At 38.2% G+C, this 19949-nt stretch overlaps 2 protein-coding genes across 3 annotated transcripts; one reads left to right on the top strand and one right to left on the bottom strand.

The window, feature by feature from the left end:
* Nucleotides 1-4314: 4314 nt before the first annotated feature.
* On the top strand, nucleotides 4315-7958 carry ccn4a (cellular communication network factor 4a). The gene is made up of 5 exons (XM_020932735.2): nucleotides 4315-4778; nucleotides 5867-6143; nucleotides 6471-6725; nucleotides 7029-7222; nucleotides 7299-7958. The coding sequence occupies exons 1-5, from the start codon at nucleotides 4731-4733 to the stop codon at nucleotides 7596-7598; spliced, it is 1074 nt and encodes a 357-aa protein (XP_020788394.1). The 5' UTR covers nucleotides 4315-4730; the 3' UTR covers nucleotides 7599-7958.
* ndrg1a (N-myc downstream regulated 1a) lies at nucleotides 7910-17653 on the bottom strand. Of its 2 annotated transcripts, XM_055157064.1 has the most exons (17): nucleotides 17496-17653; nucleotides 14610-14682; nucleotides 14373-14408; nucleotides 12803-12877; nucleotides 12433-12538; nucleotides 12067-12187; nucleotides 11769-11831; nucleotides 11611-11671; nucleotides 11202-11288; nucleotides 11064-11120; nucleotides 10858-10961; nucleotides 10736-10792; nucleotides 10601-10652; nucleotides 10276-10323; nucleotides 9783-9818; nucleotides 9483-9534; nucleotides 7910-9140 (listed from the first exon to the last, which is right to left on the bottom strand). In XM_055157064.1, the coding sequence occupies exons 2-17, from the start codon at nucleotides 14664-14666 to the stop codon at nucleotides 8905-8907; spliced, it is 1248 nt and encodes a 415-aa protein (XP_055013039.1). In that variant the 5' UTR covers nucleotides 14667-14682; nucleotides 17496-17653; the 3' UTR covers nucleotides 7910-8904. The 2 variants fall into 2 exon arrangements, with proteins under 2 accessions (XP_055013039.1, XP_020788532.1); XM_020932873.2 differs by lacking the exon at nucleotides 12803-12877.
* Nucleotides 17654-19949: the final 2296 nt, after the last annotated feature.

Raw genomic sequence — 19949 nt, 5'->3', positions numbered from 1 at the left:
TAAACAGGAAACATATGATCTTTTAGCAAATTGAATCTGACACAGGGTTAATAATAGTCATACTGGAGCATTTTATATGGCCATAAGTGTTTTGTTCTGTCATGTCATATTCAGTGTTGGGGAGTAACAGGTTACATATACTGGCGTTAGGTAATCAGAATACAAATTCTGAGTAACTGTATTCGGTTACAGTTATTGTTTGAATGAGTGGTAATTGAATTACAGTTACTTTGTTGAAATAAATGGATTATACAGCAGCATTTTCCTGTTGTTAATGGATTATGTTACAATCTACATTTTGGGGTATGTAATCTGTATCAGCAATGTCTACATCACATAGATTCAGTCCAAGACATTGTAGAAAATAGGTTTGGTCAGGATGGATCCATTGAAATTCTTGACTCATTCCAGTTTACTGATAATGTCAAATGTAATGATTCATTGACTGTTAGATTCAATCAAAATCATCGAACAAAAGATGTATAGGAATTATTACATGTTTTTTTAAATAGTGAGAGGTCTTTGATAATGGTATTATTTCTCAGTGTAGTTGCTGTTAGTTAATTCGTTTTGGTTTGAGTAGTGCATTGCCATGACATTTTTCTTGATTGTGTGACAGACCAGATCCAACATAAGATTACTTAAAGCTTTAAAAATGACTTGCAGAAAGATCAGATAAGGCAGTATGGATTACCTTGGATATGCATGGTGTTAAGCCCTGTCACTCAGATTGGCGCTGCATGGAGTAGGATAAACACCATGTAAAGAACAGGCCTGTTAAAATAACGTATTTTGTGCGATATAATGCTAAACTAAATATGAGCGATAAACCATAATATTGCAACTCATTTAAGCCATTGGCACAAAAACCCAAGAGCAGATTTATACCACATAACCTTCTAAATCTATAATATTGTAAACAATACAAAACAAACACTTAAGTACTTGCATCAATAATTGGTTATAGAAGTTACAGATAGAATGATCTGATTGTTCAAGTTCATAAATTAATAAATACAATATCTAATCATAAAAGCACAGGATCTCACTCCACAGTTTACAAACATTTCATTGGCTCTACAAAACCTCTGCACTTTTAGTAATATTCTCAAAGAATCATTATATATTGAACAATAAATCAATATAGTAATTGTCATGACACACCTAGTGAAGAAGTTTAAATGAATGTCCCTTCCTATCCTTAAGTCACACAGCACCTCATGTTGATTCTTGGCTGCGCACGGACGCACATATCCTCAGCCCAGGACGTTTTAGATAGCAGGTCAGCCAGGATAAACAGACGGACAAAGCATTCCTACATTGGGCTGGGAGACAATCAAGAGCCGCCTGGACCTCAACAAGTCATCCATTCATATACAGAGATTTTCCAAAACAAGAATGGGCTTTCAGTCAAGAAATCAATATATTTACATGTGCCACTGTTACAGAATTTTACGTTATTGTATGTGTGTAATTTAAAGAATGTTTTTGCAGGTATATAGTAAAAATAATAATAAATCAAATGTGAACTACTACTTCACTTTCTTAAACTGGTTTCCAAAATGTGTAGAGAGGAATGATATTTTAATAAAGCAAGTAATGTAATGTAATGCTGTAAAATGAAGTGCTGATATGCTACTGGAATATTTGTTGTGAAATATTATGACTCCAGACGCGAAAAACAGACATATACACACAACTTACCATTGCAACACACATTAGGGTTAACAGTTCTCTTGCAAGCAGCATCTGAAAGCATTCATTCTTTTTCTAGGTGCAAGGTCCCATGTCCGAACTCCGAACAAATGGACCTAATCTGAGCCATCACTTCAGAAATACCTACATGAGGTTACACAATAGTGTGGTGGACTGGCACAGTACCAGCACGTACAAGACCCAGCCTGGACATGAGCAGGTTGACGTGAGGTGAGGAATTTCTGCTTAGTTACAATCATTGACTTTTACTAAGATATCACAAGATTCAGTGATTCAGATCACAGTGCACCATTGTTGGACGAATTCTGTAATCATAATTCTATACTTTCACTTTCACTTAAAAAAGATTAACAGTTCTAGCTGTGGATTGAACCTAGGACATTTTTGTAAGAAAGTGCAGCAAACACCCTGACCATTTAGTGTTTCTAGCTATAAAAGTTTTTGATTTGAAATGTCTCTAAACTGTTATACAAGTGCAATTAATGCAGAATTATACCAGTGACTTTGGTGCTAAGAGTTTCATAAGTGTTTTGTTGTTCTCAAGTGGTAAGATTTCTGATGAGAAAATCAACACTATTTATATATTTTTAACTTACTGAAACATAGGAAAGTTTTGTTCCCCCATTAGTTCTTATTTGTTTTCCTCAGTCTCATTCTGACCTGGAGGAAAAGTTAAAGTTAGTTCTGGCATGGCACTGTTAGTTTGTAATGTTTGTACAGCATGTTGGGATTATCCACCTGACAGCCACACTTAAGCCATAGAAGTGTGTTAATAAAGTAAGGAAATTATTAACAGAACACACAGTTTGCAATTAAATAATGTGAACAGCTCACAAAGTGTGTGTGAATATGCTTTTGCTTATGTTCAGAAAACATTTGGAGAGGCTTGCAAAAGGTACAATACACAAACTGCTAAGTATTTTTGGCGTAGTCCAGGATCCTGGTATTTTCAGTCTGTAGCAGATGTTTTCTCCAATCCTTGAGCCTCAGACCACAGGCTATAGATAGAGCATAATTACTGCTCTGAGCACAACCTGCCATGCCCTCCTTATGTCGACACACATATTCACATTTTACCAAAGTAAAACTGCACTTTGAGTTGGGATTTCTTCTCTCTATGACTCTTCTCTCTATCTTTGTTTTTTAGAAACATAGATTTGGGCTTACAGTAAATCAGAATTAGTCTACTGACAGTTTTAGGTGACACAACAAACACTCTACATGTTACTAGTGACATCACATATCTTTGAGGCTTTTTAAGTACAAAAACACCTCTCCAAGTGGAATTTTAGAATCCAGTGATTGGCTGACTAATCCTTTTCCTTTTGTCTCCAATCTGAATCATTTAACACCCTGGTTTAGAGTCAGCTGACAAACTATAGCCAGTCCATGTGAAAAGCACTTGTGGTGCTGCAGAGCTGGCTTCTATTACAGCAGACATATCCATCAAAGGTAATATGAATGTATGACCAATATTAAAGCTGTGCAGCACAGACTACCTTTCACATATCAAAGCACAATAGAAGACAGATGCAGACAGATGTAGCATGAATAATCCCATGTGTGGTCTGTTTCTGTTGGCAGAAATGTCTGGAGAGATATGAGAGATTAAAATGAAATTAGACAAAATCTTAAATAATGGCCATTCAAATTTATGTGTCTTAATTTTTTCACATACCAAAATACCTTTGTTTTATTTTTAAATTTAGACTTAGCTTCTAAAATGACAGCCTTATTTAGAAATGTCTGTGTTGATCAGCACCTGTGCCTCTTTTGGTTGTCCTGCACAGCCATTTAGGCCAATTTCTCTCATCCCTGTTATTTAGAGAATGTCTCCCTTTTTATTGGTGCCACATAAACTGTGTAAAAGTAAGATTTGCATAGAAAACTTTTGTCTTGCAAAGAGATCATTGATGTAATGGCTTTCAGGGTTGTAATATGTTACCAATTACTATTCCACTCTCTTTGTGTGTTATGATTGAGAAGAACTAAGAATCATATGGTGTTATTGTTACATTGGTGGATTACAAACAAGATCATTCTGTGCAGAAACACTTCTCACTGCCTGCAAAGTTAAAGTGAAAATCCAAAGGTGACAATTACAAGCTTCAAAAGTACAACTCATTATTCTATTCTAGTATATATTTTAGGTGTACTAAACAGGAACTGAGTGGGCGCATTGGGTTGGGTCATCCCAGTGTCACTGCAGGGAAAAGCTCAGATCTCCTGTTGACGTTGACAGCTCTGTGACTCGGATTAAAGGGCCACTGTAAATAATATGGCTCAGAACGTCTCCTCTGTCCTTTTTTCAGTCATATTTGTGAACCTGTGAGAAGAGAGTCACTCAAAGCTCTGTTTTTCCATTTTTCCATGGGATGGAATTAAGAGGAATTCTTTTGGAAGGGGTGGGTCTCATTTCAAAGCATTTTTTTTCCGGGAAAATTAAAAGAAAGACAAGTAGCAGACGTTACGTTAAGTGAATAGCTCTGGTAAGGGCTAGGATGCACATCTTGTCTGTAGGCTACCAATACAGTGAATAAAGTGAATTGGTGAGGACCAAGTATGTGACATTTGAAAAGCATGTTTTTGCCCCTTTAAGCACAACATTTCCTGGACAAAGTAAAGTAAATTCAGATGATACATCCATAGACCTTACATCATGTGTTTAAAAACTTTCCATGCAGGTCTAAGTGACATAACCTCTAAGAGGCTTGTGGACAGTTTTTGGATTTCCAGACACGCCCTACTCTAACTATCAGTGCAGCAAAAGGAGAGAAGAAAAAACGTATAAAGCCATCCCTTGAGTGTTGGAAGAAATATGCGAAGCTCGTCCTTTTCAGACTTTACGTCAGTCCGTGCGCAAGCTAAAGCGGGCCGCTGGATCACTCAGAGGGGCACACGCGGGAGGACGAGGATGTAGTACACCTGCGTAAAAGCGGCGGGACGCGCGGTTATTGGGACAAACACGTTGGACTTTATTCTGGACTCAATGCATTTGCACCTCCTCACCAGTGATGAGTTGGCTCCTGTGGTGGACCCTAACAGTTGCTGTGATTCAACAGGTAAGTAGAGATCGTCTCTTGATTGTTTTATGAGAATAATCAAGCCTACAAACTAAGCAAAATTATTATGAGTATCTTGTTTAATGGTAATTGAATTTAATTAGCCTATAATAGGACTATAGGCCCATTACACATGTCAGTTAACTTTTGCACAATGCACTGATGAATTTAGAAGGCAGGGACTGGCTGATGAGGCAACTGATGAGCTGGAGTAAATTTTAATTTTAATTGGCCTGCGTAATTACGTGTAATCAGCAACTTTTTTGGCTGAAGTGTCGCGTGCCCTGCCTGCAGACATATTTTCATTATTGGAGTGGCTGCGTCATAACTGTTACTGTCACAATGGTTATCCTCAATGGTCCTGGCTTTAGGCATTGAGCTTACATAATAACTTTCTGCTAAACCTTTTATCACATTTTGCAGTGCAATCCTCCCACCATGCGGTGCATTTGGTAAGTGCACCGTATTTCAAAATGTATATTATTTTCCAAAACATGTAATCTGTCTGCCAGTAGGACAGTTTCTGTAATGTTGTGCTTGCGATTGGAATGATAATTTTTTTGTCAAAATTGCTCGCATTCAAAGACATTTGCATCTATTGTATATTTTGAGGAGCCGAATACTCCTTTGTTTATGTTTCAGAATGCCATGTGATCCCAGCTGTAATAGCATCTGTGGCATGTTCAAAAGAACAGTAGTTTGTAGCATTAGTGCTATTTGACACCGCAGTGGAAATGGAACAAAAACATGGGAGTTCCATTAGCTGCTGTTGTTACCATCCTTTGTGCTTGGTGAGATTGATGGACAGCTTGTGTATACAATGTCTTTGTCAAGTAACCTGGGATCCCTGTTATCAAAACTGTGTCAGAAATAAAAGGGCTGCATTGATCATATTTTATTTAAAAGGAATGCTATTACCTATAAAAGTACACCTAGGCTATTTCAAAAGGTGTTGTTTAAGTATTTTATCTCTGCTTTATTTAATGGCTTTTAGTCCCTTTGTGCCTGGATTAATATATTGTGTTATGATTTATTTTAATAATTTATGACAAAATAGGCTACAGTAATAAAATGCTTGCCACCTGCAGGTCTACACACAGAAATCCACTGCCATGCCACCAACCACTGCTGCTGTAGACTCCTTTAACCGCACACAGTACTGTAAGTGGCCCTGCCAGTGTCCTCTTGAGACTCCGCGCTGTCCGCCCGGGGTCAGTCTGCTGATGGACGGCTGTGACTGCTGCAAGGCCTGTGCCAGACAGGTGGGGGAAACGTGCAACGAGGCTGACACCTGCGACTATCACAAGGGGCTGTACTGTGACTACAGCAGAGACAAGCCTAGGTACGAAAAGGGAGTGTGTGCATGTAAGTGTCTCTCACAGTTAAACAACAAATATGCATACATATCAACATTATTTACTGAATTTTACTTAAGATGCTTGTTTTAGGCTAAGTGACTGATGTACCAATATGTTTATTTTGTTCTTCAATTGCAACTGCCTTTTATTCAAGAAATTTGTCCAGGCATAACCACTTGAAAAATGCCAGGGTAGACAATTAGAAAAATGTTGATTATCCCAATATTTTCTAGTAAATTTTATTGTAACCACAAATTTGTTTACGTACAATTTATGCATGCTGAATGCTGTGTTTCTCTTCTAAGTCTACCCTTTGCTCCCTTATTTCTGTTAGATATGGTGGGAACAGGCTGTGAGCATGATGGTGTGATCTATCGTAACGGACAGAGCTTCAAGCCCAGTTGTAAATACCAGTGTGTGTGTGTGAATGGAGCAATTGGCTGCGTGTCCCTGTGCACAGAGTCCCAACCTCCACGGGTTTGGTGCCAGAGTCCCAGACGGGTCAAAATTCGGGGACAGTGCTGTGAGCAGTGGATTTGCGATGAACCCAAGAGAGGGCGCAAAACGGCTCCAAGACATGCTATAGATGGTAAGCTCCATATATGTTGGTATGTCCTATGGTCAGATTTATGAACTTCCCTTGAGAGGAATTAAAATTATATGAGTGAGTTCAGTGAGTTGGGTTGCAGTTCCAAAGTCCTCACTAATTGTGTCAGTTCACAGCACAGGACGGGCTTATCTTTTCCTGTCAAACAGCCTTCATGCTTTTTTTGGATCAGATCCCTGCTGTTGCTTTCCTACTGGCAATCAAAATTGAAAACCAAATGGACAATTAACATATCCCAAAATAATTGCTCAATACAATCAATAAAATACAATAAAATGCTTACAGCTCTACCAGTTGGGACCCAAAGCTGGCACAAAAACTGCATCACCCAAACTACCTCCTGGAGCCCCTGTTCTAAGACATGTGGGCGTGGTGTTTCCTTGAGGATTTCAAATGATAATGACCAGTGTGAGTTGGTGAAAGAATCCCGGCTGTGCAACCTGCGCCCCTGTGAGGTGGACATCACCAAACACATCAAGGTACCAAATACTAGATATTATTCATGTGATTATTTTGAAGTTATGTATCATTAATATCAGGCAATCTGCATCTCAGCCAGGTAAAAAGTGTCTGAACATCTACAGGGATGAGCAGCCCTTCAACTTCACTATCTCGGGGTGCACCAGTAAGAAGCAGTACAGGCCTAAGTATTGTGGGGTTTGCACAGATGAGCGCTGCTGCATTCCGTATAAGTCCAAGACCATTGATGTGGAGTTTGAATGTCCCAATGGGACTGACTTCAGCTGGAAAATGTTGTGGGTTCAGGCTTGTTTTTGTAACCTCAGTTGCAAAAACCCAAATGACATCTTCCAAGACCTTGAGAGCTACTACAGCTACCCAGAAGTCATGGACTAAAAGGTGTCACTTGCATGATTATCTTGTAACATTTTTTTCCTATTGGAAAATCTGTAAATAAGAAATGTGTTCATGTATTTAGAGTGAATTACTTAAGCATGGCGAGAATTGTACTTGTATTTAATATGCAGTACAGTAAAAATATAAAGATAAAACATTAAATTATATTGCATTATATTTTATTAATTTATATCGCCTTTTGATAAAATATGTCAAGAATAGACCCTTGTATGTTTAGATTACATGGTGTCAGTTTCTAATGTTAAATTAATGCACCAACTATTTCAGTAATAAATCACACAACCAGGAAACATGTTATACGTTTTTATTGTATTTTTTAATAAATACAAACTTGCGTCATTGTAATGCATTTCTACAGCATTAGGCAGATGAATATTGCATCTTTACAAAGCTGTTTTGTTGTTTTCTACAAAGCAAATGTTGCTTTAGTGCAAGTAATACATGTGGGAGTATAACATGTGGACATATCAATTCCCTCACCCAGAAATCCACAACCAGATCAGAGCAACTTGCCTAAAAGTCAACATATCATGGCACATCTTTGTTCCTTTGTGCTTATTTGCATAGAGATCACCATAAAAGTGAGGAATGTCTGAATCAGAATCACCAACATAACAATGTATAATGCAAATGTTTTCTCTAAAAATCTGTAATTTTTGAAATCATTAAAAATCATCAGGTACGGGATGCATTAAAATAACAGGTGCAGGATGAAACATTACTTGCTTTATACACAAGATATTAGTTATATCCCTTCAAAAGATACATCTTTAGTATTAATCCAAATGCCTCCAATTCAGTCTCCATATCTAAAAATCTGCACCTACATACAAACAATTTAACCTTAGACATAAAAGTAAAATATTGGGTAATCAATAGGTCGACAGAAAACTGGACATTTACAGTCAGGTATAGCTGAGAAAGCTGTGCCATTTAAACATATCATGTTTGTCAAATGAATATTAGAACTCTAGCCACAGCTTTCTCTGACATTCACTGTTTCAGTTCTGTGTCCCCACATGCAAAGTTGCCTCTAACTGCACTGGTCTCAAGAATTAGTGATTTAAAACTTGTTTTGCCAAAAACGTCCCTCCTCAGGAAACTGGCAATGCAAAAAACATGTTCACTTTAGATGGAGTATAGTTGTGCGTATTAACAGGACTAAATTCTCTGAAATTCCAGTTCTTGTTTGTTATTGTGAATCACGACGTGCAGTTAGGGGCATCGCAGCACCAACTTTGGGAACTTTGGAGAGGTTTCTGAACTCATCTGGTGAGCGTATGGTTTAGCAGGACACTTCGGTAGACTTGGGCGCAGATTGGTCCACGCCGTCTGTGGTACCATCTGTGTGAGAGCGCCCCCTCTCGGCCGTATGACTGCGACTGCGGCCCTCGTTGGTGTGAGAACGCGAGCGATTACCATCGTGTGTGTGAGATCGGGACCGGTTTCCTTCCATAGAGGCAACACTTGAGCCTGACGCAGTGCGGGAGCGGACCAGACGGGTCATACTGGCAGAGGGCACTGTAGGGAGAGGAAACATATTTGGTCTCACAAAACCAGGTTGAAAGACTTCTCATGCAATAAATAAATCAGTTATGATATAAAATATCCAGAATGTTTTTAAGTCACCATTCAACAATGAAAGCAACCTTAGTTATACGGACTTGTACAAAGCAGCTTGATACATACAGATGTTTTAATATCTTGCCTAGCATGACCTTCAAGTTGAAGTGTAGTGATTATAAGAGTTACTCATAAAATTGTATCACTTTGTTGTATGCATCGTCTAACCACAAGGGGGCAAAATAAAATGTGTGTCCTATTCATCAAGCTTTTCCACTCTTTAGTAATTACAATACTTACTGTATCCCATGCCTTGGATAAAGTACTTGAATGCTTCAGTCAGTTTGCCAGGCTGCAACAAAATAGAAACAATTATTAGCTTGACTGACATCAAACCCTGTGTTTACTCAACACTGACGGTTCCACTGTCTCATCAAATGCTTATTGCTCAGCTTTCTAATATGACAGCTGCCATGAACAGGTGTGCAGTGCAGAACAGAGGATTACAACTACTTGTTAATGCTCTTATATGCAGCCTCTTCACACTATCCACCCCTTTGGTGATTATGCAGGTCTAGCTAGTAATTTGTTCATACACACCTGATCAACCTGGGGCATGCCTCCACAGTCGGACATCTGTGTTAAAAGAGAAAATTGTGGTTATTTGGATGGGTCCAGTTTTACATTTATGCAACAGCAGACACACATCATTACCATCCATTACCCTCTACAGGTTTCCCTGAACATACTGAACACCTTGCTCCACTTAGCTCTAATCAGTGTTCATCTACAACATGGACTGTTAACCCCAATAAAGCATGCCCGCCAAGCACAAACTGTTATTTGGTCGGAGATGTGCATCATAAAAAGCAGCCATAGGGTAACACAAGTAGGTCACTTGCAACAGATCGTGTCCTGAGTAACAACATGCATACACACACTGCCCCTGAGGACACATAAGCGCTCCTATCTATGGTTAATTAGTGACCAGGTAAATGCTGAGCCACTGGAAACTTATCAGTACATGTCTTTCCATCAAGGCTGTTTTTATCTGAATAAGGATATAAGACAAATAGGAGTGAAGGGGGCTCACCTTAAGCAAGGTAGTCTTGGTAGGGTCCAGCTTGGTGTTGCACTCAACCTGTAGTTAATAAAATGCTATTGAAAAATATACAATAACAACTAGAACAACAATAACAATAATCTTAATTCTAATAACAATAACAACAAGTAACAGATGTAATGGAATTATGCGAATTGGGCTTCTAATTATTTGTGGCATTGGAAAGAAGTTACGCAACAATTTAACCTAATTAGGTAAATTTAATTGGAGAGGCTTGAAATAATGGTTTGTTTCCTTATTCTTGAAAGCTTACAGTGAAAAAGATTCTCAATAAAAGTGTTTAATTTTTACTTACAACAGCTTCAACAGCAGGAGAGTTATCACCAACCACCAGAAGAGAAGGGCATCTGAGAAAACAATCAACATTACTCTTCATGTAAATTATGCATCAGCAAAGGCCAGTTACTCCTCTACTTCAGTAACAACTTACTTGAGAGTTCTAACATTGGTTCCAGGGACAGGTCTCTCAATTTCCAGATCTCTACGACTGTAAACATATTGTGTTAACAAATAGAGCCATTTTTACAGTCAAATTTGTTGTATGCGACTCACTTTTCATATGACTTGACGAAAAGATGTAGGTTAAACTGGTTCATGTCATTTATAATATGGTGGCGGTATGTAGCAATCAGGTCCTGGTTGTGATGGATCTCCTCCTACCGTGAGAATTATTTATTATCAGTGCTTCTGACCAAAACACTGGGAATATATTTAAGCATGTACAAATACATTACACAGGGCTGTACAAATGTGCGTACCTTTCCAAAGAGATGGGTGATGATCATGTCAGGCTCGGCATGAGTCCAGCCACTGATCTAAATGTAGTTACACACATTAGATACATGCTAAATATTTATTTGATTTAAAGATAATTTACACTTTTCCAGTTGACAAACCTTGTGGGCAGCCCAGTCCATCCAACCCTCAGCACATGGGTTGATGTTGATAAGCACCAAACCCTCCACCATATTTGGATAGTCAAGCTAAAAAACAAAACAAAAAACACCATAGTTTTGAATGAAGATTTGATTTTTTTTTGGTAATTGGTTACATTTCACTTTTAATAGTTAAATATAGTATCTCTCTTTGCTTCATCAACAAAGGCAGACTCCCTACAGATCACAATGTTGGTCTTGCATTGGGACATTCCTCAGGCTTTTAATGGCTCAGCAGGCAAAAGCAATAGGACTTTGCCAAAATCCACAGAAAGAGTGATGCATTAGCTGCCTGTGCTAATCTCATACTGATTAAACCCAAAGGCGAATTATGAAGTTTGGCTAAAGTGTGAAGTGGGGGGCAACTTACAGCAAATCGAGTTAAAATGTAAGCCCCTGCTCCAATGCCCATTCCGATGACACTCTTGAGCCTAGAGCACACAGACAGACAGGGGTACTGTTAGAAAACGGATTAGAAGATATCTTTAAGAGTGAAAAGAACAAGTGGACACTGAAAAGTCAAGTTACCCAAAATGCTTGAGCACCAGGGGGAGGGTCTCTGCCAGCTGGTCCATTGAGGGGTATTCATATCTGTTGGTAATTTCAATAAGTTACTGGATGACAGTAAACATTGTCACTATCATTGCAAGTGGAACTCAGTGACATGAAGCAATGGAGAGATTAGAGTGAACAGGACAAACACCTCAAGTGCCCTTGATAAATTAGGTCGCCTTAAGTATATCCGCTGTGATCTTTTAGCTTTAAGTCAAAGGCCAGGGACTACCTGACACACATTAGTTTGTGTGTTTGTGCACGTCTGGCTCACCCAGTGGAAAAGGTGTTTGCTCCTTCATGTTGCCCGGGACCATCCACGTGACACACGGCAAAATGCTGCATAATCTCCGACATGTCCTCATGGTTAAAAAGTGTGTCCCAGCAGGTTTTGTCTGTGAAAAACAGAATTGTTCATGAATAAAAAATAGATACTCACTATGCAGATTAAGAGTGTGAATAAAGGTTTTTTCCCTCCCTTCTCATGTTTCAGGTTTTGCAAGTCAAAATCTGTCCTAGCCCTTGTTTACATATTGAACATTTCAGCCAGAGGAGATTACTTGTGTGAATTCAGTGAGCAAGACCTCAATTTACTTAATTTACATTTAGTGAAAACTGTGGTATAAGAAGCTTCACTTACGGTTGAGTCCAATGTCATGATAGGTGAGAATAATTGGCCTGTCGCCCTTGGGAACCCCTTTCATTGTACAGTGAACCCTTCCATGTGGAGTCTCCACATCATGCTCCTGTTAGAAAACACAATTTTATATTTTTATTCACAATCATTTTAAAAAGTTAAAACTGAATATACTGTTAATAAGAATTCTTACAGTTTGAACTTTGAAATGCAAACATTGCAATTAAAACAAAGAAAACAATATAAAAGCCAACAAAAAGGCAAAAAACTACATTACATTACTTGGTTTGATTAACACATTTTATTTCTCATCCCACAAAACATCATCATCAAGCAGGTTTTCAACTATTAACCACTTTGCAAAGTTACTCACAGCCACTTCAATTTCTGCCACAATCATCTCCACATCAGAATCCTCCAGAACCATGTTTGCAGCCAATAGTCCCAACTAAAAATGACTTAAAAACACAAATTCAAGTAGCTGTCAAGTCTATAAAGTTACTAAGACCAACTGCAAGAGCTGCATTTTATACCCCTGTTGCTTACCAGGTGGCCTAAGCTCCTGGCCTCCCATAGTGCATTGCGGGCTCGTCAAAACAAGCTAATTCTGGAAGAACAGATCCTTAAATTGGATCAGCCAATGTCAGACAGAGATGCACTGAGTAACAAGCGGACACTATGAGGTGAATTTTTAATAATAATAGTAATCGTTATAATAATCATATGTATGTTTATTTTGAATTAGAAAATTGTATTTAAACTAAAAATTTATTAAGGAATATTATTAATGATTGCCCAATGCATAATATTTCCCAACGCAATGTTAAATTAATTAATTAAATTAATAATTTCTTAACTTTTTTCAAAACTGTAAATATGCATTTTTATTAGCTGCAATGGTGAAATGGAGTAATGGAGTAAACCAAGACAAACAAGTTAAGGGTCAGGAGTGACGTGACCTATGAGGGCATGTCCTAAACCAGTTTGAACTGACCGAAATCAAGAGCCGACCTACAAGTTTCACCAGGGCTTTTATGTGAGGAGTTTGCATGTTCTTCTCTTGTCTGGGTGGGTTTCCTCCAGGCACTCTGGTTTCCCCCATCAACCCAAAACATGCACCATAGGTAAAACCCTCCAGCTAAGGTAGTTCTGACCAAGCCTAGCAACAAGATCATGGAGATGGGTCCCTCATGTGCTGCCCACTGCTCCTGAAACAATGGGTGAAATGCAGAGGACAATTTCCCTACAGGGATAATAACGTACTACAACACAAAACAAAACAGTTCATACCCAGAACACACAAACACCATTCTACTCTTCACTGCTACAGTCATTTAAAAAATCAATTAATTAACTGAACACATACTCATGTATTTCTATAAACAACTCCTAAAAGTAGTGGTTTTATAATATATACACCGGCTTTGTTAGCACTTTGCCTGCTGGTATCTGGTCAGTGTGGCACTGGCAGCAGATCAAATCAAGGGCACGTAGAGTGAATTAGCTCAGGAACACAAATGAACAAAACACTCCACCCATTCATCAATGCAGCTTTACAAGCTATGACAAGTTAAAAAAATATCTCAAAATGTCTCACAATACAGACACCAAAGAAACATGTTAATACTCGTGTACAAAGGTACTCTATCCAAGGTCCTACTCGAACAAAGCACAAATCACACTTAATAAATTTAAGTTTGCAATGTATTTCATCACTTTTAAAGAGAATTAGCATGATTCAATTTAGATCATTGCTTTTATGACATCACAGTGACACAGCCATCAGTGTGATAAATGGGCCACCGTCTCTAGTGCATTGATCAATATGCTGGCATTTTAGTTTATCCACCACTAGATGGTACTAAAAAATTACTTTGACAGGGTAAAAGTTTTCAGACTAAGCTACAATTAAACTATTCAGATTTCAGTTTATAGAGACTCACCTTAACAACTAGCTGCATTACAGCCTCTCTCAGACCCTGTGAAGGAAGAACAGTGGTGAAAACACAAAACTAATTACATTGTAACATGCTCTAATCCAATAACCTGCAGGCTTCATCCTGTCTACATCTACAGCATGGCCAAACATGTTTTGTACAGTTAAATGATACACCAATGCTTAGCATAAAATTATATTTTTATCTGTAATAAATTCCATTATTTTTTAAGGGAGTACTTACCGGTAACTCCCTGTCAACCAACAGTGGTTTTGACTCAACAGTCTGAATATCATCCATTTTTGCTGATAGGAGTCTGTGAGAATAAAGTAACATTTAATTTGACTTCACAAAGTTTAAATATGCACTTAAGGTTGGTTCTTTGAAAAGAAAATGACAAATGCCTTCCAGCTGGGTGTGTGTCTTATCAAACAAAGTATGTTAAATGTACAGAGCGGGAGCATGTAGTGACGGGCACAGTTACCTGCAGTGACACGAGAAGACCACACCCACATGGAGAACTTCACCTGCCCCACCCACCTCTAATACACTCAAACTTATCCAGCGCATAAAACAACATAATGTGAAAATACTGTTGCAACTAAAATGTTTGAAAACAAAAAAAACAAAAAAACCCTGACATGATAAAGAATGATTTCAATGGGTTTCCTTTCTGGAAGAGTGAACGGGTAAATATAAGGGACATAAAGACAAAGGGATGGCGAGGGGCTTAGAGTAGAAGAAAAATGGTCTTGTGTGGAGATGCCAGGCGTTAGTTTGTTCTGCTGATCCTGATGCTAAGTTAGAGGAGAGTGAACTAGCAGTGGCTATGCATGCTAATGGAACCAGTCAGTCAACAGAGGTCTTTGTACTGTGGTCCCTGCACCGTCCTGAGAGCCAGAAGCTGGTTTAGGTCCTAGATTGACCAATAGGAAAAGGAAGTGCACTTTCCCATCAATACACCCAAACATCTTTTCAATACCCCTCTGGATTAGCACCTATAGTTTCCCACTGTTTGTCCCTTGTTGCTGAGAAGTTGCAGTGTTGCCATGTTTGCAGTTTAAGATTTTCATTCATGCTTTCTACATGTGAACCAAGCCAAACCTGTCAGGATTGCAAGGTTTTCAAAGGGCAAAGATTTGTAGCTTGTTCAAATTTCTGCCCATATCACAGGAGGAGTATACACCCTAGACACACACTGGTCCTGTATGCACATGCTTGTACATGGCACAAACCAGATTAAGCTGGCTCTGACAATAGCACAAGGAAGAGGAGTATCACACAACAGGTTCATTTTTCTGCAGAGGCCTCCAAAAACATGGCCGTCTCAGCACTGCGGGATCTTTGTTAGAGAACAAGAGATCAGCCCCCGTACAGATTCCAAAGACATGTGACCGCTTTATGACAAGCAACATGAAAAGACCACATATTGGGGGGAAAAAGCTTGTTACAAAATAATAAAAAGTTCTGAATGTCACAAAAGACTTGTGTATAATGATGTAATGTAAATGTGCAATATTGAAAAGTTAGAATATTAATTTCCTTGCAATTATGTGGTAGACTATATATTTTTTAGAAATGGATAATGCCATTTCACATCCACTAGTAGCCAGGTGCCAGCTAGGATCTCCACAAACTAGGCCACATGATAACACAGAGATGTTCCTGAGCTAATGTTTGACGTGGGTGAAGTTCAGTGGAGGTGGAGATTTAAAGGCTGGACATTCAGACCCTATGAACCCAGTGTTTCTGCAACTGCCATTGTCTGATCATGAGGTGAAAGTACACAGATGTTCAAGAAGTGTTTTTTTTTTTCTTCTTTTTTTTCTTATTCAAACTAGTCCATGCTGTCTTAGGAGTTTTTTTTTTTTTTTTTTTTTTTTTATAAATCTCTACAAATCATCCACTCTCACAAACACAGGTTCAACCAGTTTTAGCATGACCCCTATAACAATTTGTTGTTGCATTTTTATTTTAAAAGTTAAAATAAAAAGGGCAAAAATCATAAAGTATTTAAACATTTTGGCCCAGGGAGAAATGAAACAATGTTATGCAATCATTAACAGGAAATGGTGGGAGGATATAGACTGGGATCATCCACAAAGAATGACCTAGATTGAACTGGAATTCTGGAACTAATTTAACCATAACATAATGGTATTTGTATTAGTATATATGAGGCCTATTTGTACTGTATTATCAAATATGAAACACTTTACTTATTTATTCAACATTATGCCTCAAGTGCAGAAGTTTTGTTTACACTATGCAGAATCTTAATATTTAAGACATGGACCACAACAGGCTGCTGCTTTGCGGTGTTCTACATGAGCCCTTGTTTTTCCACACTAAACCCTGATACACTCCTTTAATCCAGGGAATCAAAGTTACAAAACTGTGTGAGAGTAGTATACTGTGAGATTAGATTTGTAAAGCAATTCAACTATTTTAGGGGAGGGGTAGAATCAAGTCCAGGCCGTGCACATGGTGTCTGTACAGTTTTAAATCCACAAGCCTGCATCCATCTGTAAAAACAACGATTGCTTTCCTAATCTTTGGGAACTTGCTTAATCTGTCAAATCAGAGTGGCAACAGCAGCAGGGCAGGCGCTGCAGTAAGCCGGCCTACATTTTGTACTGCAAAAGATATCAAAATGTTGTGGAGCTCTGTAGCACACTCTGCTCAGAGGCAGGTCTGTCTGTGGGATAAACAATAGAGGCATACATGTTCAAACAACATCCATGCTGCCTGTGTTCCCACTAAAACTGACTTTTCTAGTCCAGTCAGGTTTTACAGTAGGCTATAATTCAAACTCACAGGACTCTGAATTTAGGGCATGATTGAACCCTTCATGCGGTTATATATATGCATTTCACTCATTAGTAAAAAAATACTCCATGGATAGTCTACATGGTATAGCCTACAACTTGCTGAAAAGTTAATTTGTTTATATCAAGTCCCATCTTCAAAAGAAACATCCGTCTGTCACATGTATGAGTATCAAATGGCATGCACGTAAAGTAACCTGTTAAATGTAGACCTATTTTAACTACATGCAGGCTACAGTAGCTTACATAGGGTATTTCTTACTAAAAAGTATTTAGTTTATTGACTGAAGTGAAAACCTACCTGTGATGCTTTGATTGTCCTGAGTAAACACTTCCTCAAACAGCCTTCGAACAAACGTTTTCCTTGTGTCAGATCGGATACTCTAGCTCTGAAAACGCCTTGCTTTGTTTATTACGTGAAATGCGGATGTATGGGGGAATTTTATAAAGCTTTGGGGCTTGAAGTCACGCCCACTCTCCACTTCATTGGACCGCAGCTGGACTGAGGGCTAGTAACGCACGCAGCGGAGCATTTCCAGCGTCGAGGAGGACACTCTGGTTCTTGTACTTCTCACAGGAGTCTTGAACAGTTTAACCAATGATCGACTGTTTTATAGTAGCAACAAGACAAGAGAAAAAAGTTGACGAACCCTAAAAATAACCTATGGCAATTACAAAATGCCTATATACCTTTCCTATAGGCACATATTCTTGTATCTCTGTTGTACTGTTGCGCGTGTGTAGGTGTCGACAGCATGTTTTGCCATTGTTGGTTGTGGTGCAAAACATAAGGGGACTGGAATGCTGCCAGGTTTGCAACCTTGATTTTAGGCCAAGTGAAGATAAGTATGTACAAAGGGTAGCCCTTCCCTGCTCATGCAAATAACACTATTCTTCCAATAACACAATTGTGTCTTATCAGAGTTACTTTGACCATATATGCGTCAATCTGAGCTTAGGTTTAGAACAGTGATCGCTAATTATTACTTTCAGTAATCTCAGACAGGATGTTTTTTAACTTCTAATCAGAAATACTTTACTCAATAGAAAACTAGGCCCAGTTGTGTTCTATCAAGAGTCATAGATATTAGTAATATGAATTGAAATGTATTACTAAATTAATTTAGATAAAGAAAAAAGGAAAAGTCGTTAAATGACAGGTCAAGTGATATGCACACATCTGTTTGTTGCTCATACCACAATTCCTTTGCTCATACTGTATAATCCAAACCTCTGGATGGAATTTTCCAACCTGCTGCTGTCCGGCTCAAACAGTGTGAGTGTGACCAGAAGTGCTGGAGCAGGGTGAGTGAAGACCTTGTCAGGATACAATGGACACTCTGTGACACTGTAATGTGAGGCCGTCAAAAGGAACCCACTACAGACAATAGTCTCATTTGAGGGGAAATTCAAATATTGGATGTCATTTTGTGCATTTCCTAAATAACCATAAAGCATCAGGTACTTGTTAACTTGACAAAGGTAATGTAAAATCTTAAATGTGCACTGTGTAACTTTTCTGCTGGGAGGTCTATATGCAGATTTTATTACCTTGCCAGAAAATTCCAGTGTTAAACTTATTTTTATTGCATGTATTCACCTACAGGTGTTTCTTTTGCTAAAAATTTTGAATGAGAATGGGCTTACCTCTCCACAGACAAGTTCTGTAACTTGGCCTGTTTGTGCCACCTACTCATTTTCATGTACATGAATACCCAGGAAAATATCTCCATGTATACAAGCAGATGGTGGACAGTCCATACACATAAAAGTTTCATGTTGAAGTTCAGTATAGCCTTGACTTATTCTAACCAACTTAAACTGCATTCATCTCATTGTAATATGATCCCTGCTTTGGGTGTTTATTTCTTAGAAGCTATTACCTTCATTGTGTCACTTTTGCTGTGTAATATTATTCAGCACTTACTCATAGCCTAGATTTCTTGTTAGATAAAACTAGACAAGGCTAGACAAAACCAGTAGTCCCCATACATGCAATAGTGTTGTAATGGAGTGGGTGAGTCATACACACATGACATGAAGAGTATTTGTAGGTCACGTAGTTAAATGTGAGTAGTGAATCTATTACTACAGTCAAAACAAGTGAAACACGTATCAGGTAATGAGAGACAGGTGACACCCAAATGTGTTTGGTTCTGTGTATTTGGTGCGAAATGATAACTCTTTAACCAGGATTTATGTCTTTTTTTTTTTTTTTTTTTTTTTAATATATCAGTTCCATAGTTACATATATTGGTGATCAATTATTCCATACCCAATAACACATTTTGTAGTGTGATATATTGCTACAGAAAATATTACATGAAACTACTTTATGCCACTGACATGAAGATCTTAAAGCCAGATAATTCCATGTAAACTCCTTTCTAAATGTGAAGCACTGAAATAAATAAATAGCTGAGCGAACCACTTCAATATTTAACATATTAGCCAGGGAATTTATCGCTCAAAACTTATACTACAAGCGTAACATAAAATTCCCCACTATAGTTCAAAGAAAAGGTAGACACAACAAATATTGAGCCCCCCCAAAATATTGTTTCAGCCATAATTGATTGAACAATGAGCCGTTGTAGTAATCGCTGTAACAGGCCTACAACATACTAGTACATATTGAATTGTGAAATGTTTCCTCCACTGAGATTTTACTAGATGTTTCTTGAAATGTTTTTTATAGCACAATAAGACGAAGCATATATTTATTTGGTTATAACATATGTTTATTGCTGTTGTT

The sequence above is a fragment of the Boleophthalmus pectinirostris genome, unplaced genomic scaffold (assembly GCF_026225935.1).
Source record: "Boleophthalmus pectinirostris isolate CB_2022bp ecotype Guang Dong unplaced genomic scaffold, ASM2622593v1 HiC_scaffold_21, whole genome shotgun sequence".
NCBI lineage: Eukaryota > Metazoa > Chordata > Actinopteri > Gobiiformes > Gobiidae > Boleophthalmus > Boleophthalmus pectinirostris.
This window is presented reverse-complemented; position numbering and strand designations above follow the sequence as displayed.

Bases quoted from the DNA above. Each gene is read 5' to 3' on its own strand.
- ccn4a (XM_020932735.2), top strand. From the start codon at position 4,731: ATGAGTTGGCTCCTGTGGTGGACCCTAACAGTTGCTGTGATTCAACAG. The intron at 6,144-6,470 runs GTAAGTGTCTCT...TATTTCTGTTAG, and splicing joins CGAAAAGGGAGTGTGTGCAT to ATATGGTGGGAACAGGCTGT. The intron at 6,726-7,028 runs GTAAGCTCCATA...AAATGCTTACAG, and splicing joins TCCAAGACATGCTATAGATG to CTCTACCAGTTGGGACCCAA.
- ndrg1a (XM_055157064.1), bottom strand. From the start codon at position 14,666: ATGGATGATATTCAGACTGTTGAGTCAAAACCACTGTTGGTTGACAGG. The intron at 11,832-12,066 runs GTGAGCCAGACG...AATTACCAACAG, and splicing joins GCAAACACCTTTTCCACTGG to ATATGAATACCCCTCAATGG. The intron at 9,819-10,275 runs GTGAGCCCCCTT...CTTTTAACACAG, and splicing joins CCAAGACTACCTTGCTTAAG to ATGTCCGACTGTGGAGGCAT.